Source organism: Eutrigla gurnardus (assembly GCF_963514095.1).
Source record: "Eutrigla gurnardus genome assembly, chromosome: 2".
In the NCBI taxonomy this organism is placed as follows: Eukaryota; Metazoa; Chordata; class Actinopteri; order Perciformes; family Triglidae; genus Eutrigla; species Eutrigla gurnardus.
Window position 1 is genome coordinate 15,629,625 of NC_139916.1, and position 25,576 is coordinate 15,655,200.

Sequence of the window (25,576 nt, forward strand, 5' to 3'; positions counted from 1 at the left end):
AGTACGAAATGTAATTGAGCCATGCGTGCTTTTATGTGCTCACGCTCACACTCAAACACACGCACGCACGCCTGACACTTGAACAAAGGTTGCCTCATGCATACACATAATACATCATTTCCCTCCACTTTATCAAGCCCTCCAAGTCTTCCTCGTCTCGTTTCCAGGACGCTCGCACTCGCTCCAAACACAGTCTCCCTTACCGCGGATGAATATTCATGCTCTCAGCAATTAGCCAGCACCGCACTCCGCGCCGCTATCGTATGCATGGCTGCCATCAAAGACACAAGGACGCGTGCGTCTGTGTGTGTGTGTGTATGATGAGTGCGAGGCTGAGTACGAGTACAAAGGCAGCAAGAATGGCAGCTGTAGCACTGAATTCAGTCAGAGCTTTCTACCTTTTTGGCTGTGAAATAGAAAAGAGAAATGATTTGATGATGGAAATCCTCGACTGAGCCAAGACATCACGCGATCATTTCCCACAGTGGCGGGTTTTGCACAGAAGAGAGATGCTTTAAAAAAGGCAGTGTTGACTCAAAGAGTGACATTGTTCATAGAGAAGCTTTTCTATTTTTTTTTTTTTTGGGGGGGGGGAAACAAAAACACAACTTCGGCTAACAAGCAGCAACTTAACAAAGTTGCTCATTTGAGAGATGTATTGCCTCATTTACACCAGCAATAACACAGTCAGTGTGTATGTATGAATATATATAGCTTTGGGGATGAGTGAATGGATCCTTATTGATAACGCCAAGATTTCAAAAAACGTTGACGGGTACAGACCTTTCCCTGTTTGATCAAATGTGCAAATATGATGAACAAATAAAACAAGCCCCGAAAAACAGAATAATGAACAGAATAATAACAAATATGCATCAGCTGCAGTCAGAAAAAAAGATTTAAATTTCCTGTAATAACTTTCTGTCTCATCAAATGCTTACACACACACACACACACACACACACACACACCCACACCCACACCCACACACACACACACACACACACACACACACACACACACACACACACACACACACACACTCCTGCTGTCATATCCTCCATTGATAATAATGACAGTGATGAATATAGCTGGAACAGAGCGAGGCATAAATCACTGGGCCTCGCCCCTAACTCTGACTCAGAGAGAGAGAGAGAGAGAGAGAGAGAGAGAGAGAGAGAGAGAGAGAGAGAGAGAGAGAGAGAGAGAGAGAGAAGGGAGGCTAGAGATGGGAGGACTAGTCCCAGGCTACGCATCAGTGGATATGTCCAGTGACACCTTAATGTGCTTGGCTTGTCTGAGGAACCTCCGCAGGCAAGCAAGCAACCACCCCCCCACACACACACACACACACACACTCACACACACACACATCTATCTACTTGCAGGATGAGAGCAGAGCTGTGTGTATCTGTTTCATGAGAAAATGGGCTAAAGGGGGCATGGTTGCACTCCTCATGCAAGTTTACTGAGTGTTTTTGTATAACGTGTGTGTGTGTGTGTGTGTGTGTGTGTGTGTGTGTGTGTGTGTGTGTGTGTGTGTGTGTGTGTGTGTGTGTGTGTGTGTGTGTGTGTGTGTGTGTTGCTCATGTAAAACAGTAGCACCGTGCTGCAGCTCAAAACCAGCCTCCTACCACCTCCAATTGTGTGTGTGTGAGAATGGAGAGAGAGAGAGAGAGAGAGAGAGAGAGAGAGAGAGAGAGAGTGGAGGGGAGAGGAATGCAGCAGTAGCTATAGTGAGAGATCATTAAAAACATGGGAATGGGATCAGTAGAAGGCAGTTGAGAGGGGAGGACTCAATTTGGGTTTAGATGGAAACATGGGAGCCTGTGTGTGTGTGTGTGTGTGTGTGTGTGTGTGTGTGTGTGTGTGTGTGTGTGTGTGTGTGTGTGTGTGTGTGTGTGTGTGTGTGTGTGTGTGTGTGGCAGCCGAGGCATGGATTTATAAAAGTAGAGATGGGGGGACATAGCGGGATAGATGGAGGGCAGAGGGATAAAGATGAGGGTAGGATGGAGGGCGAGAGAAGGGAATTGCCCCCTCTAGTCATTAGTGCTGGAAGGGGGGTTTAGCTAGGAGGTCTGGCAACCACAGCCCCCCGTTCTGTTTAACCCGAGACTGCTAACCATTAATGGAGATCAAAGGAGATGAAGGTGTATGTGTCTGAGGGAGAGAATGTGTGTGAACATGATGGGGGGGGGGGGGGGGGGGGGCAGTCTGAAGCAAAGGGCATGATGGGAGGTGGATGGAGACAGAACGTCCTTGAATGTAAACGCTTGTACTGGTGTGTGTTCATGAAGTGTGTGAGCCTAGGTGTATGTTTTCGTCTTGTACTAGTTTCTATAGGTAAAAACGTGTAGTGTGTGTCCCTCATGTCCTTAGCTGCTCTAGCTGCCCAGATAAAGTGGAGCAGGCCACCAGTCACAAAAAAAATGAACACCGACCATGTCCACCTCCACATTCCTCAACACATATTAGCAACTACGTACCCCGCTGCCTGAAGTCTACAGTGTGCATTCCATTAGCAGTCTCACAACTGCATCATGAAATATGCCAGTGGCAATTCAAACCTCTGCTCATTTAAGAACACGGGTACTGAAAACACAAGGCGAGTAATGCTGGTGTTAGCAGCTAATGCTACTTGCAACTGGCCCCCTGACTCCCTATTACTGTGGCCCTGTGTCATATATCAATCTGCAAAGACAACGCCCACATAAAGATACTGAAAATGACTAATTCAACTGACCTGGAAACTGAGGCGAGACCGGCCAAAACGTTAATCCGGAGAAGCCGTGCCGATAATTACTATTTAATTGTTTGGCGGATGACAACATTTTCAGTATTTGAGATTCAATACTTCTACTGTGCTTGGTTGCTTCACATTTATATGGTCTAATGACTTGTGGAGCAGGTGCAGGTATAAACATGCCGACAGGTGAATCAGGGCGTATCTCCAGGCATTTATGGCCAACTGTGTGAGTGGAAAAGCAGCTTGTGCACGTGCACCCAGTTCCAGTTTATTTACATTCATGAAAACAGGATCATGCATCTGTCTCTCTTTTGGTGTTAGTTGGGAACTGACTGGTTTTATGCATGTGGCCCCAAAAGTGATTCATTTACGTCACATTAATTTGGCAAAGTTCGTGCAGCCATATCTGCAACAGTAGTATATTTGGAATACAAAGAGTGTATCACAGATTACGGATTTTATTACTCAAGATATGGACCATTAGTGGGAAAACGGATAGAAGGTCAGACTTTGGCCTAGCCTCACACCCTTCACAAAACAGACCTCATATCTCACCCTTTTAGTCAGACCATCATTTTCCATTTTAGATCTATTAAATACAGACATATATACGCATCATGTACAACCCTGCTTTCCTCTCTCCCCCCCCTCCCCTCCCCCACCTCTGCTTCCTTCACTCACCACACTAATGAGACAGAAAAGGGGAGCAGCTGGGCCTGGGGAGTAACAGAGATGCGACACGCTCTCCTCCACTCCCTCCTCCCCCCCGAACTCACCATCAAAGTAGACACAACCCTCACCAGCGGTGGAGCTCGTAATGACCACAGGCACACGCACACACACACACATGCACACATGTCATGTGACCTAAAACATTCCCTGTATGTCTGCTTGTGTAATGTCTTGATTATTAGCGAACCGTCATGGTGGTAATGTGTGTAGCTGGTGTGTGTGTGTGTGTGTGTGTGTGTGTGTGTGTGTATTGCTGTGTAATTGCATCCAGTGGGGACGAGTTGTGTTGTGATTGTGCAGGAGGAGGGTTAAGATATACAGCAACTAATGGCTAATGGGGGTGAGGTCTGCTCTGAACAATTGGTACTAGACGGCTGTGGTGGAAATGACGGTTTGTGCTTGTGTCTGTGTGTGTGTGTGTGTGTGTGTGTGTGTGTGTGTGTGTGTGTGTGTGTGTGTGTGCGTGTGTGTGTGTGTGTGTGTGCGTGTGTGTGTGGGTCCACCCAAATAAAATATGTAACTGAAGCCATGTGTGCTAACAAGGCATTGTTAGCCCTGTACCTGTGATAAGTGCTGTATTGAGGCATGCTGGATACGGAGGCTAATAATGCATACATCCATCATTACAGCACACCCACTGTTCGTGTGTGTGTGTTTGCCATGTGTAACTGCTGTGGAGATTTAGTGTGCATGTGTCTCTTAATATGTGCATACGTTTGTGTGCGCCTCGAACACCGGACTCACCTGTTTCTCAGTCAGCGTGTAGATGTGCTGCAGGTCCGGGCTGAACAGCATGTCTCTCAGTAAGGAGTTGCCTCCCTCGCTTACTGTCACTTTTTCATAGAGCACCGCTGGACGGTTGGAACTCACAGAGTTCACCAAGATCTACAGAGAAACAGAAAAGAGAAGAGTTAGAAAAGGTTGGATCAACTTCCTAGATCACGGTTCGGGCCCTGGCTCCTGCAGTCCGCACGTCGAAGTGTCCTTGGGCAAGATATTGAATCCCAAATCGCCCCGAAAGGCTTTGCCATTGGTGTGTGTGTGTGTTTGTGTGTGTGTGTGTGTGTGTGTGTGTGTGTGTGTGTGTGTGTGTGTGTGTGTGTGTGTGTGAGAGAGAGAGCAAATTTACATTTTATTAGATCCTGAGGGGCAGATGGCACCTCGCATGGCATCCTCTGCCATCAGTGTATGAATGTGTGTGTGATTAGTTAAATGCTGGCTGGAAGACTACAAAAGCAAAGAACTACATTCCTGCACCAATTACTGCAGCTGAAAGGGGACAGTTTTATCTAAGCATTCATGTAAAATTTAAAACAATGTGGAGTGGATTACTTTTATTATGCATCGTTGTGATAACAATTTCCACGAGACCGAAATGTATCAAGCAATGGTAAGAAAGAGTCACGGCACCCATCACCAGCTGCTATGCATCGACAACGTTCACAATAAAGGCTTTCAAAATGGAAAGTCAGAAAGCAAAAAGAGCATGCAGGGAGGGCGTTTACTTTACATTTACATTACATTTAGGTCATTTAGCAGACGCTTTTGTCCAAAGCGACTTACAGTAAGTACATTTGTCAAAAGAAGGAAACAAGGAAACCACAACGAATCATTGCCGATAAAGTAAGAGCTAAAAGTAGAACAAGTGTTAGGTCCTCATCTGAGTAAACTAGTAGTTCAAGAGCAACAGTGCTACGATCAGAGTGCTATAGGTAAGGGTTTTTTTTTTGTTTTTTTTTTTTTGTTGGGGGGGCGGGGGGGGGGTGGTGGCTGGGGGGAGGTCATGCTAGTCGAGGACCTCGACTAGCATGACCTCCCCCCCCCCCTTTGAACTTTGAACTCATACGCCCGACAAACGTATCTCACATTGCTGATTGTCTCCCAAACCAAAGTTAAACACACTGTGCTCTCTGTGCATGTTCCCCCAGCTGACTGGTGACTGCATTTACTTCAGCAGAAACAGGTGGTTCTTATTATAGTGGTAGGCAGTGTGGAATGCTTTACAGACCCATCTAAAGGGCTTAATTAAAAGGATGTGTTATTAGCAGTATTGGATATAGTTTAATTGTTGTGATCATATGATTATGAGGGTATATGCATGAAAAGGAGATTTATTTTTTATTATTATCATATAACCAGATGAAAAAACCTCCTTTCAGCACCTGGGAGGAACTCAAATAAAAAAAACACTTCTAGAACTAGAATAATGAGAAAACGTGGTGTGTAAGAAGCCCAGGGAGAATAACACCGGGACTATATCTTTGAATTTCAAGGAAAACAAAATCATCCCATACACCTGTAGACAAATGTAACAATTTAGCTCGCGGCGCAAGTAAGCTGGCTCATGGACACACACACACACACAAACACACACACACACTTGCGGGCGGCCGCGCAAATTTTCTTTGTGAGCTTTGGCGAATAATTTGCCCAGATATGGAAAGTAATGGTGCAGATACAAGATAGGAGATTGGCTGGCTGGGAATGGCTGTGAGCCAAAGTCATCTCGGCAGCAAATGAAAAGCACAGAGCAACAGGGGGGAGGGCAAGTATCAGCTCTCCATTACTGAGCTTTGTCGACTCGCACTGCTATCAGCCCACAGTGACAAGGAGCAGCAGGCAATGCCTAGCTGGAAAAAACGATACTACACACACACACACACACACACACACACACACACACACACACACACACACACACACACACACACACACACACACACACACACACACACACACACACACACACACACACACACACACACACACACACACACACACGAGACAAATAGGTTCACACTCAGATAGATGAAGAATGATAGGACGAAAACAGACACAAAGGGGATGATAGATATGCATATGTGTGTGTGTTTTGATAGATATGTACATGTGCAGGCAGGAACACACACACGCACACAGAAACGGGTTCGCACGGATTGGACGCCGAGCGCACACACACTTTACGATGAAAGAATATATTTACAATCTCTCCAAAAGAAACCAGGGGCAACAATCCCATTATCTGAGTGTGTGTGTGTGTGAGAGAGAGAGAGAGAGAGAGAGAGAGAGAGAGAGAGAGAGAGAGAGGGAGAGGGAGAGAGAGAGAGAGAGAGAGAGAGGGAGAGGGAGAGGGAGAGAGAGAGAGAGAGAGAGAGAGAGAGAGAGAGCGAGCTCATAAGGCTGTGATGAAGCACTGGAGAAGAGACAAAATATGGATGTTATTATCTAGATAATGGGCCCGTAAACAAAGGATACATTTCATTCACGGATGGCTCGCATCTAAATGAGCAACACACACACGCACACACGCGCACACGCGCACACGCACACACGCACACACACACACACACACACACACACGGCAACATACTGTAGTTCTAAACACAGCCAACTGGAAAATGAAAGAAAAAAAATGCTGGCTGACACACACGAAGGTGAAAGAATGTTTTTGTTTTTTTTTTGGACTCCCAGCATCATTTTCTCTCACTCACACAACAAAAAAAGCCATTTCAGTTGGCGGTCACATCTATCAGTGGGAAGTCCAGTCCACTGGCTAATGACCAGTACCTGCCTAGACGGGTTTTGCACAATAATAAATGAATAAAAGTCTGTCATTCTGTCTTTTCCCCCGTCTTCTGCCAAGACGACAGGGTGAGGTGAGATAATTACATCTGCAATGTACCGGTTTTAAAACACGATCATGATCATATTTTGACTTTTTGAAGAGTTACTCACATTTACCTTGTCCAATACGCATGTGTCCAGTGTCCGCAGTGAACCTTCATGGCTATCAGAACAACACGTGTATTCACTCTTTTTTAAAAACGTTTCCCCAAAATACTGGCCCAAAATATGTCAATCAAAAGACCCACCCCCAGAAGAGGATGACCTGATCCGGCTTATCTTTCCCAGCAGCGATACCTTATGGGACTAACTGAGCTAAGTGTCCAGAACAGCGTGAGTCTAAGAAAATGAGCCCAACAGTGTGCCGGTGAACGTCGGAAAACATTCCCATGTCGGTTCTACACCTATTCTATTTCTATACACAGTGCTAAAATATGTTTGCACAAATGTGTGGGGAGAGTGAGGAAGGTATGAAAGAGAGAAAAGTGGGCGAGTGAGAGTGGGTGACGTGTGAAAACAACAGGTAATAAATCGTCTCAAATCAATCTATCACACAGGCGGCAGCCAAAGAATATGGAAAACCAGAGAGAGAACAAAGGGCTGCAGGATATATAAACAGATGGTTGGATGGATGGATGGATGGATGAGGAACATTTATCTAATTGAATCTAACTGAGCTACTGTACCCGGGCAACAAGCACTGGAATCTAATAATCAGGTTAAGGGGCTGAGCGGCGCGTTTAGGAGGGTTAAGAGTGTCTTCTGGCCGTGTACAAATATGTGTAAGCTCTGTCAGCTTTCACCATCATCTACAGGCACTGTATTAACATGCACAAATCCATACAAGTCTACATTTTACATGCAAAGTTCAACACTAACGTGTATGTTTGCGTGTGAAATATGTCATGAAATCAATGTGATGGGAGATGCCGCCGCCGTCTCACTGTCTCCGCGGCGTTAGCTCTCCGCTAAGTGCTTGATGGATGGATTCATAGACCGATGCTGTGCTGGTGTTTTTTCGGGAAAAGCCCATCTCTACTCGCTTGTCAACATGCATAATGCAACATTAACAGACTTTAAACACATTAAAGGCACTGTCTTAAAGTAAGGATGCAGAGAAGCGCTGAGAGAGGGAGGGAGGACAGAGACAAAGCACAGTGTTGGAGAGTGGGGAATAATGAAGAGGGAAAGCCACATGAAAAGAATAGCAGATGAATTTCTCTCTCGATAGTGATGGAAAACTCAGAAGCTGGCTTTTTTTTTGGTAAATTCTACAGCGAGATCTTCCATGACCTGCGCATGTTATTTCTTCCTGGATTGTTAATGTTGTTTATCAGCGAAACACAACTGGAAATAAAATGAGATGAGGTGATAACGTTGTGTTTTCGACTACAGCCGTGTTCTCTGGAGAGAAGTGTTGAAAACAACAGAAATCAACTGCAGTAAATGAGTGAAACATGTTGTGAAATAACTTCTCGTTCATCCCTATAAAAGTGGCCTCGTTTTTAACATTCCCCAGCATCCCCAGGGATTTTTATTACCATCCCTGACTTTCCCCCGTCAGCAACGTGCCTCTTGGTATTCAGAAACCTTGCATAATCCCAGAGTGAGAAGAGAGAAAAGAGCGCAGAGAAATAAAATCAACACTGCATCATCACCACACGGAAACTACCATCCTCCTCCTCCTTCTACAACATCCAACATCCATTTTTTTTTTCAGCTGTTCTCTGTGCATTAACACCTCCCTAAACCTGTCGATCCACCCCCAAATCCCCTAATGCTGGGTTTTATCTGCGCCAGGCAGGCCTGGTTAGCTCTGATAGACACACAGGATAGCTAGCTGGTGATAGGGAGGCGGTACGACGGTGAGAGATCTGGACGATAAGACAGTGGCACGTAAAAGAGAATGATGCCTGTGACAACTGATGGAGCGTGCGTACATGAGCGTGATTAGACAGACAGAGGTTGTCAATTGTGTGTCCTCTGTTGCATGGATGTACTATGGGAAGGAAGGGGAGGAAGGAAACGAGGAGGAAATGTGAATCGAATGAGGACAAACCGAAGACGGCAGGAAGAAGAAACTCGATAAAAATATTGCTTTAACGCAGCAAATTTAAATAAAAGAGGAGAAGTAAAATCATGAAAAGAGGAGGTGAAGGGGAAAAACTTCAAAGACTTTGAGAAAATGAATTAGCTGCTCAGGGAACAGAACAAAATGAATAGTCCAGGTGTTCCCAGGTCTGACTGAGAGCCCTGACACACCGGCACAAGGATAGAGCTCCAGTAATGGCTTTGACATTTCAAAGCAGATTTGGGGACGTGTGTGAACACAAAGCTTACGTGGCTCACTCATAGCATGTCAACACACACACACACACACACACACACACACACACACACACACACACACACACACACACACACACACACACACACACACACACACACACACACACACACACACACACGCTACCTATAGAGGGGTAAACCTGACATATCTAGGTCTACCCGTGCATAATGGTAGCAAGCCCCACATTCCTGACTTTGATGTGGAGGGGGGCACCCACATGTGTGTGTGCGAGTGTGTGTGTGTGTGTGTGTGTGTGTGTGTGTGTGTGTGTGTGTGTTTAGGGGGCCTGATTGAAGTGAGGAATTCAGTGTGGCCCGAGGAAATGAAGAAAAGCAGCAAAGGGTCATGAAGAGAGGTGAGAAAAGGAGCCGGGTCCGTAGGAATGGAGAAGTGGGGGAAGGAAGGAACAACGTTACTTTGTATAAGTGGACACTAGTACCTGGGCAATCGTGTGGAATATACCACGTGGCTGTACTGTGCTGGGTCTTACTGTTGTTAATGCATATCATTTGTATCATGCATTATGATCCAGGATGCACTACACTTTATCCTGTCCTACAGACACCCTATCTTCTTTGTGTCTCATTAATCAGTCACACACATCATATTGGGCTCAGCGGAGAATACCAAATGACAGCTCCATGTCGATGGCTCCCATATCCTCTATGTCCCTCTTTAAGCGGCGTTTTCTATCTGCTGCAGGGGTGTTCAGATAAAGAGGCTGAAATCATTCACTTCGTATCGCACGGGGGAGCTTGGCAGAACTTGAGCACAGCGAGACCAAAAACAAATCCATCAATTTATCTCAAACGGCAAGATGTTGATTAGAAACGTCCCAAAAACATACTTTTTCCCTATCGCTGTGTGTGTGTGTGTGTGTGTGTGTGTGTTTTCAGGGCATTTTCTGTTCCTAACAAAAATTCAAGGGTACTTGAAGGGAGCACTCATGGCCAGGTACAGCATAGTAGGCAATAGGACACTCATTCGCTGTGATCCAGCTGCAGTGCAATGTTATTGAGAGGAGAGCATCCCCTGATATATGATGGAATACGTGGTTTTATCCAGAAAAAAGACACATTTTTTTCTCTCGCATACCACCAAGGTCGTGTGTGATTGTGTTTGTGTTAGTGTGTGAGTGAGAAGATTTGAGCCAATGGAGCATCCCACATGAGTGAGTGATCGCCCCGATATGTATGGGACAAATGCACCACCACCACCAACATCACTCTCTCTCTCTCACACACACACACACACACACACACACACACAGACACACACACACACACAGACACACACACACACACACACACTAGGAGCTTAGAATAAACCTATACCATATGTGGGTCAGACAGCTTTTCCTTCAACAGCACGAAGACAGACAAAGAGCTATGGTGACAATGATGAAGGAGGCGTGCACTGAAACACACACACACACACACACACACACACACACACAAACACAAACACACACACACAAGCAGTCAGCGTGGCTGCTATCAAAACACAGCGTGTGTCTGGACCAAGTTTTTTTTAAGGTCTGGGAAGGAGAGCAGATGTGATCATACATTTTTGTGCTCTTTTATTTTATTAAAAGAAGCTTTATTGGTGTGATTTTTGACAGCATTAGTATTTTCTGAGAGGGTGTGCACAGAAGGAAGCCCTGCTATAGGGAGAAGTCCTTTCTTCTAAGGATTACTTATTTATTTATGTCCATTTGTAGAAATAGATATGTAATGAATGGCCTAAATAAGCCAGAAAAAGAAAGGAGAAGGGATGAAGGGGTTGGTAAAATCCCCTTATAGTAATTCCTTCACACATGGCCACGCATCATGACACTAATACAAGCACCTTTAACGCAGAAGCACAAAGACTCATTTTAAGCCTTGTCTATCATCATCACATTTAAAGAAAATTCTCCAACAGTCATCCGTTTCTAACTATTTAATGATTCCACACATTTCATGACCACTTTATTCCCTTTAAAACCCAAGTGACGCAGCATATTGTAAATAGGAGCATGTTTTGAACCGGACAGCTTCATCAAAGGTCGCAAAGTTTATGTCGAGCACTCGTCAGTGCCTTCAAATACGTGGCCGTGTAATCCTGCGTATTCTGTCATATCAGGTTACTTGCCATGCTAACTCTTACTGACTGGCTTTGGTATTCACCCACATGTCTGCACCCTGGTTATTCATGTGTGAGCCTGTGGCCTTTCGTCAGCGGAGCGCACAAAAGGTCACATGCTCACGCACGTGCACACACACAGCTGCAACGGGCTTCGGAGGAAGAGGAGGCAAGAGGAAAAGGAGCAAAGGCCCCAGCCAGACGCGGTACGGCTGTACATACATGCATACACCATAGGGGAAAGGAAGGGACCTGCTTTAAATTACACTAATTCATCACTGTTAACGCTTTTTAATCCTCATGCTCGCTGAAATTAACAGACCTTGTCATTACTCTCTCCCACCATCTTTACCCATGTCTTGCGTCAGCCGTCCTTCACTCCGTTCCTCTCATTCACCCCCCTGTGAATTCACCTTTTTCTCCCCCCTTGCCTCCTCTCTCCCTTTCCTTCATCCCTCCTCTTTCCCACCAAATTAAATGCCTTTACCTCGCAGTCGTCAGATAAGTGTGTGTAGCGAGTCGCTAGACACGGCGGCGGCGGCGGCATTTCATCTTCCGACCATCACTAAATCACGCTAACTCAATCATCTGCATGGCGTTCCACACACGCACACACACAGCTACAAGTGTGAAAAGCACTGCATCCAGAGAGGTGCTTTACTATGACTGATTTTATCAGCTGTCTTGCAAACGGAGGAAGAAATTGCACCACAACATTATCATATACAATAAGATGAGACGTGGAGATAGAGGTTTCCAATTGAATGACTTTTTAGTGTCGCCATTGAAATGAGAAAAGACCTCCTCTTACATTGAGACGCCACACATCCCTTATGGGATATCTCAACCCAGGCAATATTACACATTTACATCAAAGCCTGCTGAGGGATATTTATGTTAAAGACATAACGCGCTTACACTAAAAGACTACATTTAATATTTATACGGCTATGGGTGCTTGCACAGAAGAACAGCGACCTGGCACGTGATGATTCCCACAGTGTGTTTGGGCCACTGCTAAGTCTTCAAGTCACTGGGAAATGGCGAGCGCTATGCTAACAAGCGGCTAGCCTTATCATACACAGGAAGGTGGGAAAGTAAACAAAGATTGGGAAGAGTGCTTAATGCAGTGAGGGGGGACGGATGCTATCAACTATGGGGTGTGTATGTGGCTTTGGGGAGAGAAGTGGAGCACATACAAACACAGGAAGACATCAGCTTGGGAGTAGAGCGTGTTTGTGTAGAGTGTGTGAGTATAGGAGTGGGACGGGGGGGTGTGTGGGAGAAAATGTGTGTGCATACAAAGTCTGTCAACTTGTGTAGCAGAATGCTTACGTACAGTGAATTTGTGCAAGTGTGCAATTGTGTGTACCGAGTTGATCGAAATCAGTCGCATTAAAAAGGCATCAATTAACAGCGTGAAGAAGTGCGGAACATAAACACACTCCCACTCCTGATGTGACACAACGCAGCGCCGCTTGACCCCCATTTACTGACTACATCAGCCATTCGCTAGGATTACAGCCAATAGGAGCTAATCTTCAACTGTAATTACCAAGGTGTGTGTATGTGTGTGTGTGTGTGTGTGTGTGTGTGTGTGTGTGTGTGCGTGCGTGTGTGTGTGTGTGTGTCTTCCTGTGGGAGAGGCAAAGTGATTACATGGCCAATGGTGCCTTTAATAGCATATTTTAGGGAGAGCGAGTGAGAGTGAGGGAGAGAAGGAGAGATGAGTGATTTCCATCTTTCTTGGGAAGAACCAGACTTATGGCGGAGGAATTCTATGGTGGTTGTGATGTGGGTCTGTTTTGATTGTACCGTCATGTATAGTGACTGTGTGTGTGTGTGTGTGTGTGTGTGTGTGTGTGTGTGTGTGTGTGTGTGTGCGTGTGTGCAGATGTTTGTAATAGACGTAACTCAAGAGGCTAATGGGAGCCAGGCCAAAACCACACCTCAGTGTAATGTGTGCCAAACCATTCCTGGTTCACAAATGCCTGGCTCCCCCTCGCCTCTTTCACTGCTCCATCGTCTCCTCAGTTCCATCTACTTCACCCCCTCCCCGAGGCATTGCTGTTCCGTTTCCCTCCCTTTCAACTTCTCCTCTTTATTTTTGTTTTGACACTTTCCTTCACCCTTTAATCCCCCTCGTTCTCTCCGAGTCCTCGCCCTTTCTCTCAACAGTTACTTCCTCTTCTGTCTTTCCAAAACATTAGCAAAAAAGTAAAAAAAAAAAAAAAACATACTCAGCTCTTACACACACACACACACACACACACACACCACAAACACCCATGACAGAAAAAGAAACGCTGAGAGAAAACAGAAAGAGAGATACGATGACGTAAACACAAGTCGGGATTAGCACAGAAACTCGTGAACCACAACATCATCGGATGGTGACATAGAAGTTGTTTTATATTATGAATGAAGCTGCTGGTAACAATGGGAGGCTTGGTGGCTTAAATGAGAGGAGGTTTAGGGGGGAGAAGTAATGACAGGACACACACACACACACACACACACAAATAATGTCTGGCAGTTGTAAAGAATGGGGAATGCAGATGGTGTTTAAAATGAGCTTTTATAGCGTGGTTTAGAGCGATTTACAGCAGTGGTTGGCCTTTGTGTGTGTGTGTGTGTGTGTGTGTGTGTGTGTGTGTGTGCGTGTGTGTGTGTGTGTGTTCAATCAGTGAGTGGCAGTGTGCTAGCGTGGTACACTATTCAGAACGTGGTCCTGCAACTTAAGTTTTCCAGTAAGACGAACCCACCCACTTTCTATCATCCCTCATTTTATTTTATTGGTCTTCATTTTTGTTTTTGTTTTTCTCATTTAGGTACAAATGTCCATTACAATTTACCAGAGGTCAAACTGATGTCTTGTATTTTTTGACAACATCCATAAACCCCAATTTTTTTTTTCAATTTTCAAAAACAAACAACGAAGAAAAGCATTCAAAAAGAAAAATGACTCTTCTAGACATTGGGAAACTTTAACAAAGATTAATCCCCTATGGCTTCAAAATAAACAACATAGTAAGATGCCCATCTTTGTAGTTGGAGGTATAAGAGTTCTGTTTTACAACGGTGGTCAATGTGGGGGAAAATCTTCACATGCCATTATAGCATGGCAGGAAGGTTGAATTAAAGGGGAAGGAGCAAAACAGCTCCTAACCTACGAAGGAATTCTCCTTTTTATACTCACTGGCTTAGTTATCACAATACAAATTTTGCCCATATCCCAAACTCTCTCTCAGTGTATTTTACAGACTGTATATGTAGGTCAGAAGTGCAAACTGTGGGAATGGGTTCGGATGTTGGCTTTAGGGTGTGTGTGTGTGTGGGTGTGTGTGCTTTTCCTGGTTTCTGTAGAAGAGTAGAGGAAGCACATTCCTATAATGACTACCTTAATCCTGCCCGTCAATACAAGCCTCTACTGCCTCACCAACTGCTTTGTCCGTCTATGTACATTGGTGTATGCCTATGAGTATGTTAATACCTCTGAATGTGTATACACACAAACACAGGCACACACACACACACACCAGTCTAGTCATCAACCAACACACAAAGGAGAACTGGAAAGACAGTGGCATAGTGACCTCATAACCATCAGTGCAGGTAGGGACGGAGAAGGAGAAACAGAGTGTAGGGGGAAATTAACTTTGGGTTTGAGTCAAAAACACCCAGATATGTGTTCTGCGTTTGAGTTTAATGGTGATGTAGTATGTGATCTGCAGGTCTGGTGGGGCTCATGTTGTTAGCTTAACACGGCTGGCCTCTATTTGTGTTTGTCCAGGAGGCAACACTCTGTTTTTCTTGGCCTGGGGCTAACTCTAATGCCTTCTGCTGAGAGTTGAGAAAAGATGTACTGACGGATGAAGTTGAAGTTATTGATGCACCAAATCTGGACGTGGAGAGGGGGCGGGTAGCAAAACAAAACAAGTATCTCCTGTACGTGACTGTGGGCCAACTTGAGGATGTTTGATGTTCACATTAGAGATCCATGTAGGGTAGTGAGGAGTAGGTGGGTTGCATATTGTGTTGATTAACAAATGTCCACATGTTCTTAAGATGAGTTTTTGTACGTACATATGCACTCAATTTTTATTTATTTATTTTATTTAAACCTTTATTTTAACTCGTTGGTCACAAGTGTAATGCAGCGTTGCGTTTTCACTTCCTTCAGTGAAAGTCGTCCAGTTCTCTTCTCCACCCGAGCAAAGACAACATTAGTTTCCCTCTGAAAGCAGAAAGCCTGACCTTGCAGTATGGCAAAACAAAATATAACTGTTTTCCTCTATTTCATAAGCTTTCATCCCCTCATCCCTGCATCACCCACTTTTTTCTCCCCGAGATTGCTAACTCTTCTTTGGGGGGGGGGGGGTCAGAGGAAAGTCCCTGGCTTGGGTATGGGCCTGATGTGGGGAATCCACGTCTAAAACGGAGGAGGACTGGGAGGAATGCCACTGACAGGAACACAAATGAGAGTTGGACCAGTGTGACTTTCACGCCTCCCCTAAACCCTTTCACCACTTCGTCTATGTGCTGTTCATTCAGCATCCATCTCTTCTGTACATTTTTATATCTCCCTCCGTCTTTTGGCTCGGCTCCCATTTCCCTCCCTCCCTCCCTCGCTCATTCCACTCTACTGGTGTGTGTAATGGTCCACGGGGACGGTCTTGGCTGCTGTCAACCAAATACAACGAGCATGACTGATTTAAGAGCCAAAAGACTGGACATGGTCTGTGTCTTAGTCTGAGTGTGAGAGAGAGAGTTAAACAGAGGGAGGGGAAGTGGAAAGGAATAAAGTCTGGCCCGAGCTGAAGGGAAACAATTACTGAAGGATGAGAAGGAGACTGAGCTTCTAGTCATCCTCAGATATAGCAGGGAATAGGAGACCACAGATAGTGTGTGTGTGTATGTGTGTGTGTGTGTGTGTGTGTGTGTGTGTGTGTGTGTGTATGTGTGTGTGTGTGTGTGTGTGTGTGTGTGTGTGTGTGTGTGTATGTGTGTGTGTGTGTGTGTGTGTGTGTGTGTGTGTGTGTGTGTGTGTGTGTGAAGAGGGGGACAGCTGTGGAGTGTACATTGTGACATTTAGCAGATGTGCCAGCCATGTGTGCACCGTGCAGGCTTATGTGCACGCTGAGACATGACCTAGGTCCCAGGTGCTACTTAATTCCTTACAGTCGTGAGATTACTCATTAAATGACACCAGTGCAAAGTCCAAATGAGGAAGATACAGTTTTTGACACTAGCCTGCTCTGTTTCGACATTTTAAAAATACCAATTCTCTATACTTGACCTTCCCCTTTTCAGGTTTGTTTTTATTCCTGATCATCTTACTCAGCATTTCCTGGGGTAAAAACAAAAACGGCAAGGCTCCAAGTGAAGGCAACATGGAAGTTATCTATAAGCTTATAAGAGAACAACAGAAAACTAAATATTGCATTTAAAGATAACACATAGGTAGACACATGTCCTGATGTCTATTGAATACCAGGTGTGACACCGTGGTGTTCAGAAAAAAGAGTAGTGTCCATCAGTTCCAGTTGAGAACTGATGGAAGGAATGTGAGGAATGTGGTTTGTTCTGCCCCTTAAACACGACGATCCCTGCAGAAAGTAGGCATAGGTGCAAGAGTTTCAGAAAGCTAGCCCAAGGGTGTCCCTTCCTATGCTGCCTGTTTAGAAGGGGAACCATTGAAGGGGGTTGATAACAATGTAAAATCATTTCTTGTCTCCTGGCCAATGAACAGAGGTGAATGCACAAACCCAGGAAGCTGGTATTGTCCCGCTGCCAATGACTGGAGCCGAGTAATAAATCATTCACCCGCTATATTCTAGTGAAAGAAAAGCAACCGTGGGCACGCTGAACAAGATAGTGGTAATAGCTTTACGTTCTCTGTGCCCGGATGGGTAGACGCATCTTATTCTTCTATATGTGGGCCGTGCTGCACTCAAATAACGTCTATTAATACCTTCGCTGCTCAACTAGAGGCCACTTTACGCCACCTTATGTAAGCGCGGGGTCACAGAGGGCACCGTTACAGATAGACAGCATGCACAAACGTACAGGAATACACTCCTCTGCACATATACATAGCACTCTCTGCCTGCACAGCAGTTGGCATGCCAACAGACATAGAAGCATGCACACACACACACAGAGACCCCAGACATGCCATAACAGTGCCCAAGCAGCTGGTTCGACCAGGTGGAGGACAGATGCCCCGCCTCTGTTTTGGCCTGTAGCCATGGTAACACAATGGGGCCAGACCGACGGCTGTAGTCTCTGGAGGAGGGGGGGTTTGGTTGTCACCCAAAGCCATCCAGATGATGCGGCCCACCCACATTCAACCACATTCCTGCCAAATTATGACAATTAGAAGCCGTAATCGATGGGTTGTATGTTTCAGTGGGCTCACCCAGGGCTGAGCCATAGTCATACAAGAGCAAGAGCAAGTTTGGCAACAGAGACGATACCAGGAAAAACCAGGAAGTGGCTGTTTGCAAACTCTTTGGGAGTCGTTTGTTCCAAATAGCGTTTGTGTCGCACGGGGAGAAAAAAAGCCTCTACATAATTTACAGCACACAAAAACCCGTGACTAAATTATTTTGTGTAAATGTGTTGAAGAATCTGAACTTAGAGCGGCCCCACAGCGAGACGGGGCGGGAAAGAAAGAGGCCAGGGAAGGATAAAAGGAGGACTGACTGAGGAGAAAGCTCAAGAATAGCTGAGTGATGAGTGTGAGGCCTGTTTAAATGGGAGGCTGCTGGCTGACAATTACCAACGGATAATGTGTGTGGTTTGTCTCCCCGAGTGAGAAACACGGCGAGAAAGAGAGCAAGAGTTTCTTTGAAGTGGTGGTGAGCTGGGTCAATTCTCATTCCTCTATGTCAGCGAGGGAGGACATGGCGGCGGTACGGGGAGAGGAGAGAAGAGGGGGACGCAAGGAGGTGGATTCAGGGAGGGAGGGAGGGAATCAAAGACAAACTGAAGAGAGGAAGGATAGGAAAGCAACAACAGCAGATGACAAGGAAGGGAGATGGAGACGCTGATTATTATCATTCACTATCAGGAAGACTGTGGGGACGAGATTTGAGTGTAGCCAGGAAGAGAAAGAATAGACGGAGTGACACGCAAGATAAATCTCAGCCCTGATTTACTCTCCCAACCAGCAAGTCTGCATGTCTCGTCAGCGTCTTCAGAAGTGATAGTCTGAGAAAGAAAACTGCCCTTCCTAAGTCACGCCTTAATAGCATAGGTATCAGGGTATGTGCGCCACCATCAGCATCTAATAAAGTGCCTCCAGTATGCATCGGTGTTTGTGTGCCACTGTCACATGACACAGAACATTAAATCTAGTCCGTCTAACCGTCTCTCTCAGACACCTTGTGCTTAAAATAAAAATGAAAAATCAAAGAGAAGTGCGAGTGAGTGATAATTGAGTTTGAGGTAATGCGCGTCACCTCTTTGACACCGACAGGGGAAATGTTTAACTGGCAATAAGGCTTCCCTTGGACCAAAACAGGCGAGAGGGGAAGAAAGCACAGCAAAGTTTCCAGTCAGCTGAGCGCACTGGACTGTCACAAGATTGCTTTTTATAGAAGTGCTCTTTATTGTGTCTCTTGCTGTCACACTCTCGCTGCCCTTCTTACTTGCTCACACACGCACACAAACACTCAAACATCTGCCAGCTTATCTTGCCCTTTCACTTCCTGCGGTCTCTCTCCCACTGCCCCACACACAGAAACAGGAAGCGTGTATGAGCAGGGGAAGTTGTCGATATAGAAAGTGGAGGAAATCCTTCGGCCCAGATTACTTTCTATCCCACGTGTGTAGAACCGGAAAAACACACACACACACCAACATGCAATCAGAGAGATAAGGCCCTTAACACTAACACACACACACACACACACACACACACACACACACACATTGATCACTCCATTCCAGCTGTGCTGACTTAACTTGAAGCCATGGAGACATTATATAGCCACTCTGTCACACAGCCTTTGTGGATTCCATGCAATGTGTAATTTGGGAGATTTGATTAATGAGATTAGGTTAAAAAATAAAAGTGAATTACACTGGAAGTGAAATGCCACAATGGCAAACAATCAGCTGTTTATACACACACACACACACACACACACACACACACACACACACTTCAAAGCTTCAAAGTGGCTGAATAAGAACCAAGATGACGAACCAAACCCAGCATGGATGATTACTCGGTCTCCAGTTCGCCTCCCAAGTCACATAAACACACACACACACACACGCACACGCACACGCACACACACACACACACACACACATACACACACACACACACACACACACACACACACACACACACACACACACACACACGAAAGTACAAAAACACTACGCACAATACAAGAGTCCTCAAAGGTTAATCACATGTTGCTATTAGCTCATTATTCTCTTTCTCTCCATTCATGTCGCACCAGACCGGACACATGCATGCACACACAAAACACACACACACGCACACACACACACACACACAAAACACACACACACACACAAAACACACACACATTCACAAAATTAAGGAGCAGCATGGGTGCTCAGCAGGATTTAGAGGACAATTAAAAAGCTCGATTCGACTTATATTCTTATTTCCAGCAATGAGCGTGCTACAGATGGCGTGGCTCGCTCTCTGCGTTTAAGAACACACACTTTGCTGGTTTCCTCCTAGGGGGACGACACGGGGGAGATGTAGAGAGCAGGGAGGGAGGGATTTGATGTAAATACGTCTAATGGTGCTGCATTTGCCAGGCAGTCGAGATAAGTGCCCGGTGAAAATGTATCGCACATCCTCAAAATGCAATATTGCTGATACTAATATGATTTTGCGTGTTTTCAAAAAGGCAATTCACTTGGCTTGAAATCCCTTCGGTGACGTCCGCTCGCTTTATGATTGTAGCTTGATACAGATTCCTGTTTGTGTTGTTTCACAAACACACTGACGACTTTGTTTCCTTCGCTCTCCGTCACTGACATAACTATTTACGGCTCTGCCCTCCCAAACCACTTTTACCCTTTCTTCCAAGATTTCCCCCCTCTTCCTCCCCTTTGCGTCGTTTCCAGTAAAACACAGTTTCACAGTCCCATTGTCTTCCCGTCCCGCATCTTCCAAGTTTTCCGATGCCAAGTCTGTTGAGTCAGCCGCTGCACAAATTGGCTGTTTGTGCGTGTGTACTTGGGTAAATTGCTCTTGGCCACATTTGGAAGAGACAATACCTTTCCATTGAGAAAAAAAAAGTCACAAGACACACACACACACACTCACTCACTCACACACACACACACTCACACACACACTCACTCACACACACACACTCACACGCAAGAGGCAGATGGTCCAACCTGTAGGTTTTCCACGGCCCATTTGCAGAAGGGTGATGCTTCACTGTCCGCCCTAACTCCTAACTGGGCGCACACACACACACACACACACACACACACACACTCACACACACTCACACACACTCACACACACTCACACACACTCACACACACACACACACACACACACACACACACACACACACACACACACACACACACACACACACACACACACACACACACACACACACACACACACACACACACACACACACACACACACACACACACACACACACACACACACACACACACACACACACACACAGGGAGGGGAATAAATTCAGACCAGCACAATACAACCCCCGCAACGGACATGGTGGGAGCCACGGCAAATGCCAGAAAAGCATACCAAGTCCCCGAGTTCATCGAGAGGTAAACTTGATTCACGCTCGCAGGAGGGCAAGTGATGCAGTTTTTCAATGACGAAGGAACTTGGCACCGTATGAAAGACTGTTTTTTGCCATTCACACTGCCGGCTTCTCCCACTTTTACTGTTACAACAAGCTGATCTCAACAGCTGCTGGATTATTTAGATTGTTTTCCTTTTGTTCGTTGAATTGTTATTACAGTATTGTCAATACTGTGGTTTATTGTAAAAAGTCATTCAAGTTTAGCCGCTTATGGAAGATAAGCTTTCAATCACAGGAGACAAAGAAAACAACAAGATGGGAAAGTGGGTGGTTCCTGTGAGTCAGCTAAAAAATAATCAGAGGTCTGTTCCCGCCATTGTACATCACTTAGTGGACTAGGGTTAAGACTGTAGGTCTTACTTAGAAGGTAATGAGTTTGGTGGGTGTCTGCGGATCTGTGAACCATCACTGAGAACATATCAGACGATAAGCCCACCAATGTCTCCCTCTGGCCAAAACTCTTCTCTCTAATCCTTCCTCTCCTCCTCCTCAAGCTGTCTTTTCCTCTACATCTGTACTGATGGTCAAAGCCTTTCTCGCAGATAATTGGTGAGGTCTTACAGAGAGGTGCCCTCAATTTCCACCATCGCCTTGCTTCATACATGCTATTTTGTTCTTCTCTCTCTCTCTCTCTCGCTACCCACCCTGAACTCACATGGAAGATGCTGTGTAGCCCACAGCAGCCTGGAAGAAACGGGGATGAACACACACACATACACATCCAGGCGTACACACGCGTTCATGCACTCGGGCACATGCACAACAATTGCCGTTCACACGCCCACAAATGCAAGAACCGTGGTGCACACTACGCGCACGCATGCAAACACGCTACAAAGAGAGTGCTAACTCAGAGCTGGAGTTGAGCCGTCCCAGTGGGAAAAGCCACTTTCCGGAACATTTTACCCAATTTGCATTGCTCCTGGCTCCATCGCTTTCTCTGAGGGGAAGAAACGGGAATGAAGAGCGAGACATAGTGTGTGTGTGCGTGTGTGTTTGTGTGTGTATGCCTCCAAAGAGTGACAAAACATACATACACATACAAACAGCATATGCAACTTTTAATACATGAGGAAATAAGCTTGCTTGTCCATTTTAAAAGCATCATTCTCACTTGTTCAGCTACTCCATCCATATATCCAGGCGTCATTCGATACTATATCAGTGAAAGGTGCAACTCACTTAATTCTATAAATGTGCTCGGAGGAGAGTCCCACCATGGTAAACGTTATACATATATTAACGACTTTACTTGATGTGAATCAGAAGGCCGTAAACAAGCAACAAGCACACATTGTGGTGAACGTCCAAGGTTGCGTAACATCAGGACGTGCCCCGTGTGGCTTTAGGCAGTCTACTGAGGACCCCACGTTTCTAAACTCCCACACACACACACACACACACACGTGCACACAGCGGGATGGAGTGATGCAGGACCAATGCATTAGAGAGATGATGCAATGAGAGGAGTCGGAGCCGCGAGCAATCAGCCTGATTAAGTGTGTGTGTGTGTGTGTGTGTTGCCTCTCATCTCCTTCTCCTCTACTCCGGCTCTCGTCCGTGATCCCCCCCCCCCCCACTCGCCTCATCCACGGAGGAATCAGGCCGTTTTCTGAGGTTTGACATTGTATCATGTGAAAGTGCAAGTGTGGCAAACAAACAGCTGTCTATCCATCAGGGGACCCAGAGAGGGGTGTGGTTAGGTGGATGGAGGAATAAAAGATGAGAGTGCCCAAGTGGTTAAGGAGCCACGTGATAAAAACCTGCAAAAATATGCGCATGGTAATATAAATATACAGTATTATATATGAAGGCAGTAATGTCTGAACCCAGCCACACCTACATCTCAAATAAAACACTGAGATTTCTAATTCTAATTTCTAATTTGGAGCTGTGATTGCATAATGATTGGAATACACCAGGGGTGCCCAACTCCGGTCCTGGAGAGCCACTGTCCTACATGTTTTAGGTTTCTCCCTGCTCTAACACACCTGATACTAATGATGTGCTCGTTATCAAGCAGCTGAAGCTTGTCACAGGTTTGAAAATCATTAGAATCATGTGTGTTAGAGCAGGGAGAAACCTAAAACATGCAGGACAGTGGCTCTCCAGGACTGGAGTTGGGCACCCCTGGAATACACCATTCTGTTGCTTGTCAGATGCTGCTGAAAGAGGAAAAGGAGCTTTTTTTGAAGGTTTAAGCATTATGTGGAAACATACTTTCAGCAAATTAACAACATTTCCAAATCAATCCGCATTACTGTGGACAATATGTCTCACTTGATCTTTGTGGTCCTGGAGGTCACTAACAATTACAATCCTACCGCTTTATCAGAAGGCCCAATCGAAAGCTAATTTCCCTTAAAGCCTGTCTTTTAACTCTAATCACCAAGAGGGACAAACAATGGCTAGGAGCTCCTGAGTGCTACCTTTTCCCAGATTAACTCACCTCAGGGCCTTTCCAATAACTCTAAGTGGCTTTGTGCCTTTAATGTGCTCCTTGATTTTCAGTGATGGGAAAGTGAAAGATATGTGAGCAAGAAAGGGCCGTTTTTGATTTGTGTTATACAAAGTAATGTGTGTACGATGAGTGGTTAGATGCCAGTTCTGGTCCTACCATGTTATGTTACACCAAGCCAAATGGGAACGAGTGTACCAGCCTGTATGGAGTTGATTTATGTTAACAATTTGTGCAAGGGAATGTATGCAGTATAAACTCTGCAACATTCAAGACTGCAGTAACATGATAAATTGTTAAGTGTGTGTTGCTTCAGTTCACAAAGAGCTGTGCATATTCAGGACACTTCAGTTTGATTACAAGGTATATGAAATGACTGTAGCAGACAGAAATACATTTTGCTGCCATTTAAATGACTTAGTATAGGATGCACCATGTTGGCTGCTTTATCTTTCGCTGAAATTCTGTCCGGGATATGTGTAATAAATGGCATTATGCTGTGACCCCCCCAGCACTGATGTCAGATCCTGTTGGAAGGTCCTTGACACACTCGCACAGAGAAAGTATGGCAAAGAAGGTGAGCGGGGTCCGACTGCAGCTGTGCCAGTTCCTGCCCGTGAACTTTATCTGGCTCCTTCGCTCCGTCTCTCGGACACACTTCATCCCCAGCGGCAGCCTTGACCCTCTTGCCTCCTCTTCACTCCACTGCGTCACTAAATGCAGCCATTCTGGCTCCCGCAGGGCCCATGATAGAGCTTTGGTCGCCTCCCTGCCACATTCATACCACCGGGCCTGTAATGAAACTATGGATTTTCCATCGGAGTCCTGACACTAACTGCCTGTTTGTCGTGCATGTGGTGTCTGCGGCACTATTCCGTACTGTATACAGTGTATGGAGGGGAGAAAAAGGATTCCTCCTGCAAAACCATTACTGTAATTCTTTTCACATTTTTTCTGCCAATGCTAACGGTGTGTCAGCTGAACAGCATTAACCCACTGCTGCTTGCCTTTTGTCGCGGAATGTGGAGACAGCTTTCGACTTATCCTAAAGAAAACCACTTCACATCACTTGACATGAGATTCAAATATTCTTGTATTGTCAAACATTATGTAATACCCGCCGTTATCAACTTTCCACCTACTATCGATTTTCCGAGGTAGATAATTCTATAGCCTGGTTGTAAGCAGATGTAATATGAAAGCAACGGAGAGCGTAGACTGGATCCTATTTGCAGCCACCGTGATGTGCATGGTTGAGCATGTCCCCACAAACAGAGAGCTCATCTGCACGCGCACAAACATGAAGACGGAACGAACATGCCGAGGGAGTTAATGAGCGAGTGTGCTGTCTCTGCAGTTTCGTCTCTCTCTCATTTCTGTCTCTTGCTCGCTCTTTCCACACACACACACACACACACACACACACACACACACACACACACACACACACACACACACACACACACACACACACACACACACACACACACACACACACACACACACACACACACACACACACACACACACACACACACACACACACACACACACACACACACACACTGGGGTAAACATGACCTACAAGCCCACTTATTTCCAACCCCAGTCGAAGCTGCATTCCCAGCGCTGCCGTATGCAGCTCTAACGTTGCAGCAATGTTGCAGCAACCCAGTTCCAATGTT

The 25,576-nt window shown here is 45.6% G+C and overlaps 1 protein-coding gene across 2 annotated transcripts in view; it reads right to left on the minus strand.

Annotated features, from left to right (window-relative positions):
* The window catches only part of plxna1b (plexin A1b), a 174,228-nt gene that overhangs the window by 89,634 nt on the left and 59,018 nt on the right, over nucleotides 1-25,576 (minus strand). For both annotated transcript variants that reach the window (XM_084038176.1, XM_084038175.1), the window contains exon 4: nucleotides 4,223-4,363. In XM_084038176.1, coding sequence (XP_083894302.1) covers nucleotides 4,223-4,363 — 141 coding nt within the window. The remainder of the gene's footprint in view (nucleotides 1-4,222; nucleotides 4,364-25,576) is intronic.